The 16553-nt window shown below is 40.5% G+C and overlaps 1 protein-coding gene across 1 annotated transcript in view; it reads right to left on the reverse strand.

The window, feature by feature from the left end:
* The window catches only part of LOC114609587 (PR domain zinc finger protein 2-like), a 73145-nt gene that overhangs the window by 45875 nt on the left and 10717 nt on the right, over positions 1-16553 (reverse strand). Inside the window, exon 2 of the mRNA XM_028753949.1 lies at positions 8624-8697. Within this exon, the coding sequence (XP_028609782.1) occupies positions 8624-8632 (9 nt within the window). The 5' untranslated portion in view covers positions 8633-8697. The remainder of the gene's footprint in view (positions 1-8623; positions 8698-16553) is intronic.

Consider the following 16553-nt stretch of genomic DNA (forward strand, 5'->3'; position numbering starts at 1 on the left):
CACCTACTCACACACTAACTCACCCACCCACTCACCCACTCACCCACCTACTCACACACTAACTCACCCACCCACTCGCCCACTCACCTACTCATCCACCTACTCACTCACTCATCTATTCATCCACCCACTCACTCACCCACTCGCCCACTCAGCAATCCACTCACCCACCCACCCACTCACCCACCCACCTACTCACCCACTCACTCACCCACCCACCTACTCACCCACTCACCCACCCACCCACTCACTCACTCACTGTGTTACAACAATCTATAAGAGGTACTTTTATGCCCATATTTTACAGAGGAAAGTGAAACTTGTTCCCAGTCACAGCCACTGTGTTGCAGAGCTAGGTGATCCAAGCCACACAGTTAGGCTATCATCTGGATGTTCAGACACCAGGCACAGGGCAGTCATGAAGAATCACTTTCCACACTACACAGTGCAATACTGCAGTCAGATAAAACCCAGATGGTCCCTATTGCTCCAACCTTTCTGGGGTTCATAAAGTCAGACTTACTCTTATAATAACATCGAGAGGTTGTCTGGCATTTTTAATGTTTGCTGTGGAGAGTGAATTTTTCTAGAGGTTATACACCTGATAGCATCATTCTGACAGCCGACAAGATGTGTGAATACTTAATTTCTGAGGTCTTTCTGATTTGTGATTAGACCCTGCAGTCTAAAGCAAACTAATTCCAGTTCTGGTACTCTCCTAGAGTTATGTGAATGCCACCACTGGAAAAGCTGAGGGACGAAAGGAACATAGGATGATGTAGGATTCCAAGGTGATGTTGCTAAACTGAGAGAACAAACTAGAACATTCTAGGATGTACTGCAGCATTTCAGAGTCCTAAGCACAGTGATGTTTCATCAGGGCTGTAGTCAAGAAAACAACACAAGAGAGTTCCCCTTCTCCACTGTCAGGCCTGGGAGGAAGCCACACCTCACACCAAGACCAGCACCTAAAGGTGCCAACTTGCATTTGTACTGCAGCCTATACACTTCACCATGATCAGCCAGGCCTCAAGTCTGTCTCCACTCTCCTCTCCTACAAGACTTCCTGGGCATTTAGTGAGCCCTTACTGGCCGGTGTGTCAATCAAGAGCAGGTTTAAGGCATGTACTCCTCTGTCTGGTGTCTTGCCCAGGATAGGAGACACAGAAAAGGGAGGGCTACGAACAAATGAGCAAAGGCACAGCTTCAACTGTCAAGAGGTCTAAGGCACAAAGGGACAGGTGAAGAGTACATGGATTCCTGGAAGTACAGAAAGAGTTCATGGGAAGTAGAGAACTCAAGATGCCATTGTCCCAGAGTGAAGCAGACACAAGGGAAAAATAGGTTCTTGTGTTAGAAGCCATGGCAGAGGCAGATGAATCCATGAACTAATGTCATCAAAGTAGAAAGTAATTCCAGAAGTAATATGTCCACAAACAAGATGACTGTACCTTTGAAGTCTATGGCATCTGATGCTCTTATCCACTCCACAGCCTCCACTGCCCTAAATCCTGAAATGGCAAGGCAATCTCTACTCTGCCCACACATGCACAGTGAGTGTCCCATGAACCAATGAAGTAGGGCAGGTCTGACCAGTCTGCAGCACACAGGCTGATGTATATGAGTATCAGCAATAGCAAGAGTCATAGCCGAGCTGCAGATGTGGTTTACTGGAGAGCTCATGTTTCGCATGGACAAGGCCCTAAGTTTGATCACTAATCACATACTCATTCTCCCCACCCCTTACACATACACACCACACATACACACAGAGAGAGAGAGATACAGAGATACAGAGAGAGAGAGAGAGAGAGAGAGAGAGAGAGAGAGAGAGAGAGAGAATATATGAGAATTTAAGGTCCTGCCCCACTGAAGCCAAGGTCTAAATTGATATATTTTTAAGCTATTTTTACCAAAGGCAGCAAATAAAGGCTACAGACACATTTTCCGATGGAGTTTGTTTGGTTTACTCTGTGCTTTAAATTCAAAAAGAGAAACAAACAAAAATCCCACAATTCTGTTGGGGAAAAAAAGGTTGCTATCTTGCTCTGGCCCCTGACAAATACCAGGCATAGACTCTGCGTTCTTCCTCCTCTGGATCAAGTTGTCTATTACAAGGCAGGTTTTCATGCTGCTGCTTCTCCTAGGCCTCCATTCTTCCAGCCAGTTAGTGTCTTCTTCATCTTTCCAAGTTCAGTGTGAATCTCAGCTTATTCATAAAGAGAAACAACTCACTATGATTGCTCCCTTTCTGAGTTTCTATCACTTTTCTGTTCTATACACACAGGACTCAAGGGCCATGGAGAAGCATGAAGTTGCTGTACCAGAGCAAGCAAAGATCTGAGCTCACGTCCACAATAAGAATGATTAGAAGGCATCAGAGGGTAGCAAGACAGCTCAGCAGGGGAAAGCTCTTGCCATGCAAACATGTCATGAGTACAAACCCCAGAATCTACAGTGGAAAGAAAAGAGACTCCTCAGAGTTATCCTCCAACTACCTGGGGCACATGCACCTCGCCTGGCACACAGTGTACATCCACACATAATGGTAAGGATAAAGATTTTAAATCAACAACAAGGTACTAGAAAGCAGAACCACAACGCAGCAGCTGCTGGCTGAAGTAGCAGCAATAATTTACAGTGTTCCTACTTCCCAGGCAGCAGCCCAGAGGCTTCCTTTTATTGATCCATTTAACATGAGTGTAACCACGCCCATCCTTACCTATCAGGAAGCAAGCTAAAACCAAGAAGTCAGTCAGGTCACAGAGAGAGTGATGCTCAGAATGGAGCCTGGGAAATGAATCAAAAGACCACAAAGCTGAGGCAATGTCAAACAGCCCAAGTCCTGTCTACCATAATCTGTGTCCAAACAACACAAAAAAGCAAAGCCTTCCAGTTATTTAAAGAAATACAAGTTGTTTTTTTTTTTTTCAATTTTCAGACAGTCTAATCGCTTCATTTAAAAAACCACACCCATGTTTACAAAAATTATTATATGTCTAGCAGAATACAGGATTTAGAATGAGATTTAAGTGCCATTATTAGAATATAAATTTCTTAAGCTAATATTTATTGAGTTCTAAATCATAACAACTAAGAGTACCTTATGGAAGTCTTCTCAAATCTGAAAATTCAAATCTGTATCTAAAATTATAAACATTTCCTTTGCTACATAACTAGTGTATGCTGAAACAGTCTATTTTTAGGGTTAGAAAGAAGGAAGAAGATCATGAAAATGAAAGCGAGGAGTCACCACAGCGTTAACCACCTGGTAGAATCACACCTATAAACTGAGTTGGTTAAACTCAGATGGTCTTAAAACAAACAAACAAACAAACAAACAAAACACTGTGGGAAGAAGATAAACACAGGATACGCTCCGTGGAACCACATGCCTAAGACACTAGAGAATAGGACAGTGTGCCACTCAGTAGACACACAAAGTTCGTCAGCAGCTGCCTCTGTGAGGGACAAATCAGCAAAGGAAGCCCTGAATACTCCACCGTCCCATAGCCAGCAAATGGCCATATCTCCATGAGTACGGATGCGCATCAAATGGGTACGCTGTGAGGCACACAAATCACACCTCAGGGGTGAAAATCAAGAAAAAAAAATAGCCTAGGAGTCTCATTTAATACCAAACTACTTAAAATGTAAGCTCAGAGATAAACAGCTGAGGTAAAACGTTAACGAGATACACAGAAAACAGAAAAGCAGAAACAACAGGCAACTGCAATGGCAAGCTAAGGCAAAAAACAAGAAAGAGTTTAACTAACCGTAGAAAACAGCGTCACAGGGGGCAGAGCTCAGCACTATCACATCTTAACAAGAACAAAATGATGGGAAAATACTTAAAACATGAAACAGAAAAAAAATAAAACCATGAAACGGTGTCAAACTTTAAAAATACAATAACTGGAATAAACACAATGTCTATAGTATTAAAAAAGAAAGAAGAAGAAAATCCAAGTGTATTCATTTAACAGCTCCTTGTAGAAACCACTAAGCAGGGGCTGGAGCTCCCTCAGTGTCAAGAGCACTTACTACTCCATCTCAAGGACCAGAGTCTGGATCCCAGCACCCCCATCAGGAGGCTCACAAGTATCTGTAGCTCCAACCGCAAGGCCTCCAAAGGCATCTACACACAGACACATGCACATGTATAGAAACAGAATAAATTTTTTTTTGTTTTGTTTTTTGAGACAGGGTTTCTCTGTATAGCCCTGGCTGTCCTGGAACTCACTCTGTAGACCAGGCTGGTCTCGAACTCAGAAATCCGCCTGCCTCTGCCTCCCAAGTGCTGGGATTAAAGGTATGTGCCACCACTGCCGGCTGGCTCTGACTTTTAAAAATATAATAAGACTGAACATGGTGGTACACATCTTTAATCCCACCATTTTGGAGGCAGAGAGGCAAGAGGATTTTTGTGAGTTCAAGACTGGCCTGGTCTATATAGTAAGTTCCAGGACAACCAGGGCAACAAAGAACTAAAAAACAAAAAATATATATGCATACATAATAACCAAATTTTACTGCCCTTTCATGAGAATATATATAAATAAGCAATTCTGCTTCTACACTTTACGCATTTGCAATAAAATACAAATGACTTCCCACAGCACTGCCCTTTGTTTGATGTGTGTCAGCCTGCCTACTGTTTCCTTTCCTATATAGTTGTGCACCTGAATTTTGGCTGTGTCCCATCTTGGTTCTGAGAGTAGTTCTGTGTACTGCAGAGCACTCCCTCTAGTCCTCCCTGCCACTGCCCCCAGGCAGGCACTTGCTGCCTCATAGCACTTTCACTATCCTCTGGAAATTGCCTTGCCTGCTCCTCTAAGCATAAAGACTGCACAGCCTCATCACCTTGGCTCACTGTAGTGTCCACGACATGCTGGGAGGTGTTCTGTGCATGGGAACAAATAAACACGCAGGACAGTCGAGATAAGAGAGCTGTGGATGGCTTAGAACAATGCTCACTATAAATACCACACTGAGTGCTCCCAAGCTTCTTTGGTTGTTTTATTAGTCTTTAAAACTAGCACAGAAAGCAAAACTTCCCAGTTACTGGTTAATGGTAGTAACATAGCTTACTGTTTAGAACAGAGATGTTGTGACTATAGTTACTATGTTGCCAGGAAGTTGCAAATATTAATAACAAATGGAAAGACTGGGGGGGGGACTGTAACTCAGGAAATGAGTAATAAAGGTAGTCACAGTAAATCCTCATATCTGTCCCTCAAATACTATAGTTTTTCTCTGCTACCAGATACCTGATGGGATCACACCAACACCACCATATTAATTTTAAATGACATATGCCAACATGAGTGTGGCCAATTAATGTCACATATTAAGACCAAGTGTCCACAATCCCTTGTTCCTGTGTAACCACAATAGGACAGCACCACAACAATCCAGAGTATGCAGCAAAGAGCAGCAAATAAGTTGGGGCTGTGTTAAGCCACTGGGCTGGGGCGCTGTTTGCTACCTCTGCAAAACTGAGTATACCTGGGCTGCTACAGTAAGAGGCTTTAGCCATCTGACCGGCTGCTGACTGCAAAGCTCCTTTCTCACTCTGGAATGACCACCTCTTGGTCCTCAATGTCTTCAGTCACAAAGTGGGAATTCTGATGCCCATATTTCATAGGTTGTTTTACAAAAGGAAAATATGTATATATCCTTAACAGAGAGCTTGGCAACTGTGCTAAGAACTCAATAGATACAAAATGGAACTCAATAGATACAAAACTCTAGCATATCTAAGCTAGGCTACTTTGAGCCTATTTACATTGTGCCACTAAATAACCTAGGAAACAGGAGAATATCACAGAGATGATCTCTAAATTACAATAGTCTAAGATACAAAAGAAAAAAGTTGCAATTGCTTTGGCTTTACAGTGAGTTTAGTAGGATGTAACCACATTGTAAGTCCAGGAGCAACTGTATAGGGTAGAATGCTAATGAGGAAACAAAGGACAGCTATGATCTAAAAACAGAGACAATACAACATGAGGGCAAAGGTGACTCTGACTGCCAGCTAGGCATGGCAGTAAGGTAGAACAAGGACTCACCTGCACAGCAAGCTATGCTCCCTCTCAAGAGGAAAGAGATGGCAAGTGAGTAGGTACTAAATGAGAAACAATAAAGAACTCATGTTCTAGGGTATTAAGCCCCAGAAATGGCTGCAGAGGGAGAGCCTAGAGGGACTTGGAACACCCCAACACAAAAGAGTGGTGTGTACAATATGGGCACGCTTTGAGTGCTATCACCCCTCCTAAAGGATTTTCATAAGCAACCAGGCCCTCTCCAGATCATCCCTGTGCCTCAACTGGCTCATTCATGGGAAAGAAACGAGTTTGTGCTACTGTACCATAGACCACAGCCACCATAGGACAGCTCTGACTGCTGAACACAACAGAGAGATGCCAATCATTTCCTGCAGAGAAAATTCTACCCAAGCATAAAATAACTTTAGGATTCTAATTATAAGTAGTCTTGCTCAAGTTTAAACTTTATTCTACCTGAATTGTGTCATGTAGTTATTTGGAAATTTTTAGTACAATCTGACTGAAAACATGAGTGACAACTGCAAGAACAAAAACTATAAACTACTCTGAATTTTTTTTAATTACAAGAACAGTTGTGGATGAACATAATGTTCCAACTTAATAAAGAAATTTAACTGAAAGTGCTCAAGTTTTAGTCAGAAAAAGGGGAATGGTTTTATGATCAAAATAAATCTTTCCTTATTGTCAGACCATTTCAATCACACACCAGTCAGAAATGTGCTAGTCGTTAGAGCGCACTTACTATCCTCCTGATCCTTGGCATTTGGCATCAAAGGAAGCCCTGCACAAATCTAAGATTAAAACTTGTCAAAAGTAACATAAGATGGCTAAAGAGCCAAAAACTGAAATGGTTATTATTACACCTCTTTTGAAATAGCATGCACATTCTTCATTTGACACAATCGGATTATGTTAAAGCAGAAATGTAAAGTATCAGAAAATAATAATAGTAATAATAACAATAATAACAATAAAGTCTAAACATTCTTGAAATCTAACAGACTCAGTAGGACAAGAGAATCAACAGTCAGCTCCTCAGATGAATGAACACAGAACATAAGAACAAAGCCTGCATTCGAATCCCACTTTGGAAAGTCGCCATCACTCCACCCAGAACTGACTCCCTAACACGCTCCAGACTGCGGAAAAGCCAATGCTCTGAGTGACCAGGTTCACATTAAAAATCAATCTTAAATTAAGAAAATAAATTAAATGCATACATAAATATACCTCTGATGGATGATCCCCAAAAATCCATTCTACTTTCTTTCCTAACCCCTCACCATTTCAAATAGAAGCTGCCTTCAAAAGCATGTCAGTAAATCTTCAGCTATTACTATAATGGAGACCATGTGCCCATGTGCTCACCAGATTCATGTTTATGAGGTATAGTCCTGTGTATTAAAATAAACTTATTTTTGATAATGAAAACACTGAAATCAAAATGACCCATTCCAACAATTTCACCTCTCTCAATGCAACATGGGATAGAATTTATTAAATTAAACTTTATCACCTCACGAAATTATACTTGTGCTTTCTAGTTAGAATCATCTGGAAATGATTTTTTAAGGGTCTAAAGTTTCAATTGATAAGATACAAAATGTTTTCAAGTCTTAAATGTTTTAAGCTATGAAGTAAAAAAAAATACCTAATTTACATTTTTGTTTTTCACATATTTAAAAAAATTGCTTATGAAAAATTTTAGGATAATGTATATTGGTTTTTCTGAGACAGGTTCCCTCTATTCTGTAGCTCTGGTTGCCCTGGAACTAGCTCTGTAGACCAGGCTAGCCTCAAATTCACAGAGATCCAACTGCCTCTACCTCCCAAGTGCTGGGATTAAAGACATGCTTATGAAAGCCTTTAGGAGATTGTTTCTAACATCCATAATTGTCTGTAACTGTGAGAGTGAGACAAAAAATAAGAAAATTGCTCTAGATTGCACGAAAATCACATAGCTAATACCAATTATCGGATCACCCCTGAGGTTATAGAAATATCCCACAGCAGATTAGTTTACTCTCCCAGTAATCACACATCCTCCTGCAAAAGAAAACATCTTATATCTCAGTATCTGCATTCTATACTTTATACAAACGACTTTCAAGAACAAGATATTTGAAAGTTTGTTTGAGCAGTAGTGTCTCTAAAAATGATTTTTAATCTCAGAAAATTACAAAAAGTCCAGAGAACAAAAGATTGATATGTGCCAAACCAACAAAAAACAAACAAACAAACAAACAAACAAACAAAGCCTATTTCTAAGTGCAGCAAAAGAGAGGTTAAAAAAGAAAGTCTGAGCTGAAGTTCCTAAGTTAGTCTCCCTTAGGACCCAAAGAAACAGCAACCCACAGCAAGCAATGCACATGCTACACCACACACAACTCACACTAGGAAAGCAACAGCGGATGGATAATGGTGTTAGGAAACAAAAGCAAGCATTCAAGAGGAAGGAGCGAGGGAGTGTGTGTGTGTATTGCTATCTTTAAAAATCAATAGCTTGCCTAACATCTAGGTCATGAATTTGTATAAATTTTTATTTTTAAACTCACCTGATGCATTTTCAATTCCTGTTGTGTTCTGTAAAGATACACACAACAAAGAAACTTCTTTGATTACATGAGCCCTAAAAAGAAAAACAGACAATTGTAATATCCACCTGCCTGTAAGTTTACAGTGATTTTAAACCACATATGAACTATAGGTGTGCTCCAAGGACTAGTCATAAAGCGATCCATGCCAGTCAACCTCAGTCCACACTGACCACTTCTCAGATTCATTATACTAATCTTCTCACTAAACCTTACTACGATCGCACCGTACTCTATAATCAAAGCAGTACCATCAGAATGACTTCATATTTTTGGTTAAGAATTATATCACTCCTTAGGAGAAATAAATTAGCTGTGTTAATAGTCAGAAACACAAAGCCTGAATGAGTCAGTGGTGTGCGATGCAGATATCCTTCTTTTGCTTTCAATATTTGCTGCATGCAAAAACAATTAGACTCCATTACTCTGTTTTCAAGCTCCTGAAGCAGTAAGGTGGATTGACCAAAAAGAGCCACGTGAAATTCTCTTCAAAGGGAAGAATAAAAAGCAGACAGTACCATGCAAAGGCTTTTAATAGAGGTCTGGAGAGAGCTACAATTATATCTCTCAAGTGTCAGATTTGACATAGTCAAAGACATGACAACAAAAGGTCTTCTTGTAAATGTATGATATACAGTCATATACCTCCTAACAATAATATAGTCAACCAATGACCACATATACACTGAGGATTCCATGAAACTGTTTTGTTGTCTCATGGTGTAGCACTGGTCTCAGCAATGGTGTACCAGTATATACATGACATTTAGAAACAAAACTACCCAATGACACATTGTCAGAACATACTCTTAAGTAGTATGTCACTGGATTCACTTCCAAATTATAATCTACTAGCCCGGTGTGGGGTCACACTGTGATTCTAGCACTTAAGTAGAGACAGGAAGATTCAGAGTTCAAGGCCAGCTTGAGGTACATAACACTGCTATCTTTAAAAATCAATGCAGGGCCGGGCAGTGGTGGTGCATGCCTTTAATCCCAGCACTTGGGAGGCAGAGGCTGGAGGATTTCTGAGTTCAAGGCCAGCCTGGTCTACAGAGTGAGTTCCAGGACAGCCAGGGCTATACAGAGAAACCCTGTCTTGAAAAACCAAAAATAAAAAAATAAAAAAATAAAAAATAAAAAAATAAAAATCATCAATGTAGGGCTGGAGAGATAGCTCAGAGATTAAGAGCACTGACTACTCTCCCAGAGGATTTGAGTTAGATTCCTAGCAATCACAAGGTAGCTCACAACCATCTATAATGGGACCTGACGAACTCTTCTGGAATGCAGGTGTACATGCAGATAGAATATACATAAAATAAATAATAAATCTTTTTTTAAAAAAGTTGATTCAGACGGTCCTTTCTAAGGTCATGCCTATAATCCCAGCATTTGATAAGTTGAGGCAGGAAAATCAGCAGTTCCAGGTTACCCTGAGCTATATGATACAGCATCCAAACAATAGAAATAAATTAATTTAAATAAGAATTTTAAAAATAAATTTAAAAATATAAAGATACAGCATATGCTTCAAGTGAATTTAAGATCCTTATATGTAAACCATAACAATTCAGTACTCTGCACTGTAGCATTGTAAATGTCTCTAGTAAGCACATATAAACATATCATGAAGTATAAGACACCACGAGATACAATTCTCTCGTTTTTTTCATTTTCTTCCTTGATCTACAAGATACCACCTACATGGTAACTGTTGATGTGACTATAAATAACACAAGGGGCGTGTGATGTAATGACACACATTTTAGACTGGAAGAGTAAATGCCTGCCCTATCAGAAGGAACAGTGCTTTGATGAGCTATATTCTTAGCTGGTTCTAAAGGGATTTGCCTTTCTGTCCTTTCCTTGAGCTGTTAAGAACCATACTCACCTGATGGACGGCTTTTAACAAGCAAGGTATTCTATTGAAATCTGGACATGCTCACTGAGCTCATTTTTATGTGTATTGTACCCGAGGAACGTACTCCACAGCGTGCCATCTTGTTACACGGGTCAGTTCTGGTTAAGCCAATATAAACTCTTAATATATTCATTAGATAAAATGTTAAGAAACTGAAGGGCATGGAATCAGTCCCTTTAAAGAAGTGGTTCACAACCTTCCTAATGCTGCAACCCTTTAGCACAGTTCCTCATGTTCTGGTGACTCTAATCATAAAATTATTTTTGTTGCTACTTAACTGCAATTTTGATGCTGTTATGAATCATATTGCAAATATCTGTGTTTTCCTATAATCTTGGGCAACCCTTGTGAAAGGGTCATTCAATCTCCCTTCAAGAGGCCGTGACTCACAGGTTGAGAACTGCTGCTTTAAAGTTTAACACTGAGCATCTTTCTCATAGATATTCAATATGACCTCCCCAGGATACATATAATACAGTAAACACAACTGCCCCGATTGCCTGAGACTGAATATGTTATCCTATTTGAATGTGGCTCTGGGGTATGAAGAAGTACTAAGGCCCATGGTCTCTTAGATATGCATACCTGACCCCCACACAATGTTCACTGGCTACTATCAGTTCCTCTAGGCCTGTGTGACATCTTAGGCTTCAGTTTTATCTTCTTCAAGCTCTTATATGTGGGTTTATAAATTCTGCCATAGGAACTTTGAAAAATGACAAAAACACTGCAACAAAATACAGTATTTTGCTGTGAGATATTTGGAAGGTAAGGCTCCTGTGCCATTTTCCTTAGTGTCATTTGTTTTCTCTCCTACGACTCACCAGCATCACTGTAACTATCACATAGGAAGCTTTTTCCAGGGACAGCAGGTCTGGGCTATCTTCACATGCTGAGTGTGTTTTGAGGAAAGCACTGGCATCTTCAGCTTCTTGCTATTAGTTAACAGTGTGATGCTGCTGTTTGGTTTTGTTTGGGTTTATGTTGCTGTAACTTAACAGCTTTACTGGCTATCCACACATCATGTGACTGACTCCGTTGAAATGTACAGTTCAAGAGTATTTACGGACTGAGAGATGATGGCTCAATGGTTAAGGGCACTTGTTGCTCTCGCAAAGGATCCAGATTCCATTCCCTATACCCAAAAGTGACTCACAACCTTCTGCAACTCCAGATCTGAGAAATTCAGCACCCTTTCCTGACCTCTGTAGGCAACCAGATATACACATACACAGACATACATGCAGGCAAAACACTCATCCACATAAAATGAAATAAATAAATCTTAGAGTTTTTGCCACACTCAGAGTTATGCAACCATCACCACAATCCACTGACATTTTTGTCAGCACAAAAAGAAACCTTAGCAGTGATAACACCTGCCCCAAGTCCTACTCTTCAGCCTGCAGCATCAGCAACAACTAACACACTTCCTGTCAGAGATCTATCAGTTCTGAACACTGCACTTTGTCAAGAGAAACCATGGCAATGGATGACCTTAATATGCTTTAGTTTACATTCCAGAAATCAGGCAGCACTTCGTTCCATACAAGAGGGTAAGTGTCCCTTCACCTGCCCACTATTCCTCCATCCTGAGCACTAACGTGTTAGCCACTGCTCATGGGCCATGAACAGGGACGATCCCTGACCTCTAGGGAAGGGGCCCACAATGAGCAAACACAGACAATACCTCAAATGTGGAGAAAGTGCTATACAGAAAAGCAAAGAGAGGTTGGGACCACAGTCCCTGCCTGTCTCCACACCTGACTATCCAACAAGCTGCTCTAGAGATAGGAAGAATAGCTGGGACCTGACGAGGCATGGGAAGAAAGAGGAAGAGCACCAGAGACACCACAATACAACCTCCAAGTCTACACCAAGGTAGAGACAGTTTTGCAGGTGGCAATGCCAGAGGCAATAGACAGTGCAGAGTACTGGTTTGGCATAGTGAAAAAGAAGGAAGAAGTGCCTGGGTCCTGGAGAAGCTTACAAACTAGAGCCTATAATGTTAGCTGCTGGCTAGAGATGAGTTATAAAAGAAAAGGCAAGTGGGGATGAACCTAGGGTCCCCATGCTCCCAAAAGGGAGACTGTGGCTGCTGCTTCCAGGGGTGCTGCCCTCCCCTTCTGTCTGGGTTGCAGCTGGTTTCCCCTCTTTATTTCACATTTTTCTTCTTTCCATTTCCTTACCCTTTGTATTTGCTAACTCACAAGCAAAATTCAAATAGCACAATTATCTGCTATCTGACACTGTACAGATAAAACAGTACAGTGTCTAAAACATTTCATTTTTTGGGGCATTAGCTTAATAATGGCAACTTTTTCTAGTGAAAAAACCTACTATGTAACTTGAATTGGTACACAATGAAGCACAGTCTAAGACTTCCCATACCTCCCCCTCCATGTCCAAACAAGAGTGCATTCATCATTTCTTGTTGGAGAAAATAAGGATCTTAACCTTCTTTTTGTTTGTTTTGTTGTTGCTATTGTTGTTTGTTTTTCAAGACAGAGTTAGCCCTGGCTGTCCTGGAGCTCACTTTGTAGACCAGACTGGCCTCAAACTCAGAGATCTGCTTGCCTCTGCCTCTCCAGTGCTGGGGCTAAAGGTGTGTACCACAGCCCTGGCTTATACCTTCACACCTTCTTTTAAAAGTTCACTACATAGTCAAGTTCATTGGACCTTCTTCTCTTTCACTTCTAATCCTAACTGCTAAAAAACACATCTTTGTAGGTAAAAGCACTTGCTGCCAAGCCCGATAGTCTGAGTTCAATCTCCAGAACACAGGTGAATAGAAAGAACCAATTCTCTCAGTTGTTTTTACCTACACACACACACACACACACACACACACACACACACAGAGGGGGGTCATGCATGCACCCATACATATTCACAAATACAATAAACAAACATACCTTTTAAAAATATTTCGGAATAAAAGAACTATTTACAAAACCAATAGTTCTTAGTGATTTTTTTAGCATGTGTACATATGTAGTGTATATGAGGGTATGTACACACATGTTCACATGTGAGGAGCACACCAGTGTGCAAGTGTCTGTAAACTTGTGTGAACATGCACACGGAGGTCAATAGGCTGACATATGATGCCTCCGTCAATGGCTCTCCACTTTATTTACTGAGTAAGGATCTCTCACTGGGCCTAGAACTTGGTAATTCAGCTAGTCTAAGGAGCGTGGGATCCTGCTACCACTTCCTGGGTGGTGAGATTACACAGAAGCAAGCCACTGTTTTTATATGGGTGCTGGAATCCGAACTCCAGCCCTTACGCTTTTACAGAAAGTGCTTTATCCACTGAGGCATCTCCCCAGCCTTCTTGGTGTTTTTTAAGGCTAAATTCTTTATTAAAGTATGCTAAAGTAAAGCCATGTGTGTGCCTATCACCCTAGCTATTCAGGAAGCCAGGGTAGTGAGACCACTCTTGAGGCTAGGAATTCAAGGCAAGATAGAACAATCTAGCAAGACCCTTCCTGTAACAACAACAACAACAACAACAACAACAACAACAACAACAAGAAAGTGTGTAGTGAACTGTGTACTGGACAGCCCCTGGCCTGAGACTGTGTCTGTCATTATGGGCATTTAGCACTACCCTAGACCACCAATGCCAGCAGTGCCTCAATCATTTTCACAACTAAAACCATAAATACCTTCCCAAACACATGCTCAGGGACTCAGAATAAGGCTCTGCAGTAATCACGTGACTAATAGGATCACTTATGCTATCTATAGCAATGATACATCAAACATTATTCTGAATTAACTTTTTTAAGGGGCCACTAGCACTGCTCAAAAGCCTTAAGGCCCTGGCAGTACTCTGAGTTAACCCTGACTGGGACGGCACCACTTTCACATTCCCAGTTAGCTAATGTATGGCATCTCAAAGCCAAAGTTACTCACAAGTGATCCAAAACGGATCCTATCAGGGCAGAGAAGACTCTTCTCACACATAGCATCAAAACCATTCCAGCAAATGTATTTTATATATTTTTTAAGATTTACTTATATGTGAGAATGTTTCACCTGCATATATGTGTACCACATGATTGCCTGGTGCCCACAGAGGTCAGAAGCAGGCACTGGATTTCCTACAATAGAGTTACAGCTGGTTGGGAGCTACCATGTGAGTACTGGGAACCAAACTCCAGTCCTTTGCAAAAACAAATTTGCTTAACTGCTGAGCCAGTTCTCCAGGCCAGTAAATTCTACTTTAGTGCTAAAAATTCAGTGCTTCTGCTTTTCTACTTACTAGTAGATATTGAAAATAGAAAAAGTGCAGTAGACAGACACATAAGCTTTGACCCTGTGAATCTCAATCATCAGTTATTCACAAATAGCATAGATCCTTAAAATGGCACAAGCTTCAACTCCACCTTTAGTTTCTAAAGTTCTCACTACATGCACACACTTATTTTCTTTTTAGATTTACTTATTTTATTTTATGTGTATGGGTATCTGTCTGAATGTCTGTCTATATCATGTAGGTGTCTGGTGCTCACTGAGATCAGAAAAGATCATCAGATCCCTTAAAACCAGAGTTAGGGATGGCAGTAAGCCAAATCTGGGTCCTCTGCAAATATAATAAGTGGTCTTGATCACTAACCCTTCTTTCCGGCAACCTCTTTTTAAAAATAGTGTCTAGCCTAGGCTATAGGAGACACTATTAAAAAAGAAAAAGTTCTGATCCTCCTAACTCTGACCTCTGAGTGTTGGGATTACAGGAGTGTACTGCCATGACTAGTTTATAGCGTGCTAGGGAGAAAACCCAGGGCTTTTGCCATGCTAGGCAAAGTCTAAGAACCTGGCCACATTCAGCTGTACTTTTCAAAGATACTGTTTTCAAATTCTGGGACAAATCATCCTTACCAATATTAACTTGTTAATATAAGGGTGACTTGCTTATTGAAGGTCAGTACCGGAAAAAAAAAAAAAAAAACAAGAAATTACTGATTTCTCAGTATCGAAACAATCTAACAACTGGAAACATGCTCCAAAGACCTGAAAATATAGAGACAAGTGGCTCTCTTGACCCCAGCTGTGCAGAGTCACCCACTCACCATCCTCTGAAATCAGACTAATCTAGGGAAGACACACTAACACAAAGCAAACAGATGTGACTGATTATGCTATCTTTGTGCACATGTGCAAACATGGTACTTTTACAAAGCTATAGGAAAAGCAATTATTTTAAAGTATTGGTTTACATCTAGGAGAAAGGAAGAATGATGAAAGTATTTAATATATTCATCCATGAATCACTCAGTTATTTTTAAGACCAGCTTAGATCTTTTGTTATTATTTGAAAAATACTGTAATTAACTCAAACTGTTATTTTTTAATTACATTATTTTATTGTATAAATGTGTATATATGTATGTAAGTGTGTGCTTGCCACTGTGTGTGTGTAGGGGTCAAAGGACAACCTGTAGTAGCTAGCTGATTCTCTCCTTCCAGAAAGTTCCAGGGACCAAACTTTAGTCACCCAGGATAATGGCAAATGCCCTTACTTGCTAAGCAATCTCTATGGCCTAAAAGTCATTTTTCCCACATGTGTACCATCAAGTAGACAATTACTTGACTTGTACGACTCTGGAAGCTCATGGGCAAAGAATAAAACAGACATAAGCACAGGAGCCAGCATGCTAGGCTAGAGTTAGATCAAAATGCAAATAAAGACAGATGAGGCTCAAGGAAGCAGCACACTGTGTTGGAGTTAGACCAACAAACACAGACAAGGTAGCATAAGGGAGAAGTTTGAGAACGGCACTTTGTGAAAGGAGTCTCAGTGGTCTATAGAATAAAAACAGTCTAATCACCACAAAGTAATTCTCTTGGCAAATAAGCATCACAGTAGCAAACAATATAGAGACGAAGCCTTTGGCTATACAGATTTACTAACTATGACTTACTCTGACCAAAAGACTCCCAGAACCCAGAAACTTAAAA

The sequence above is a fragment of the Grammomys surdaster genome, unplaced genomic scaffold (assembly GCF_004785775.1).
Source record: "Grammomys surdaster isolate TR1022 unplaced genomic scaffold, NIH_TR_1.0 125977, whole genome shotgun sequence".
Classification (NCBI taxonomy): domain Eukaryota; kingdom Metazoa; phylum Chordata; class Mammalia; order Rodentia; family Muridae; genus Grammomys; species Grammomys surdaster.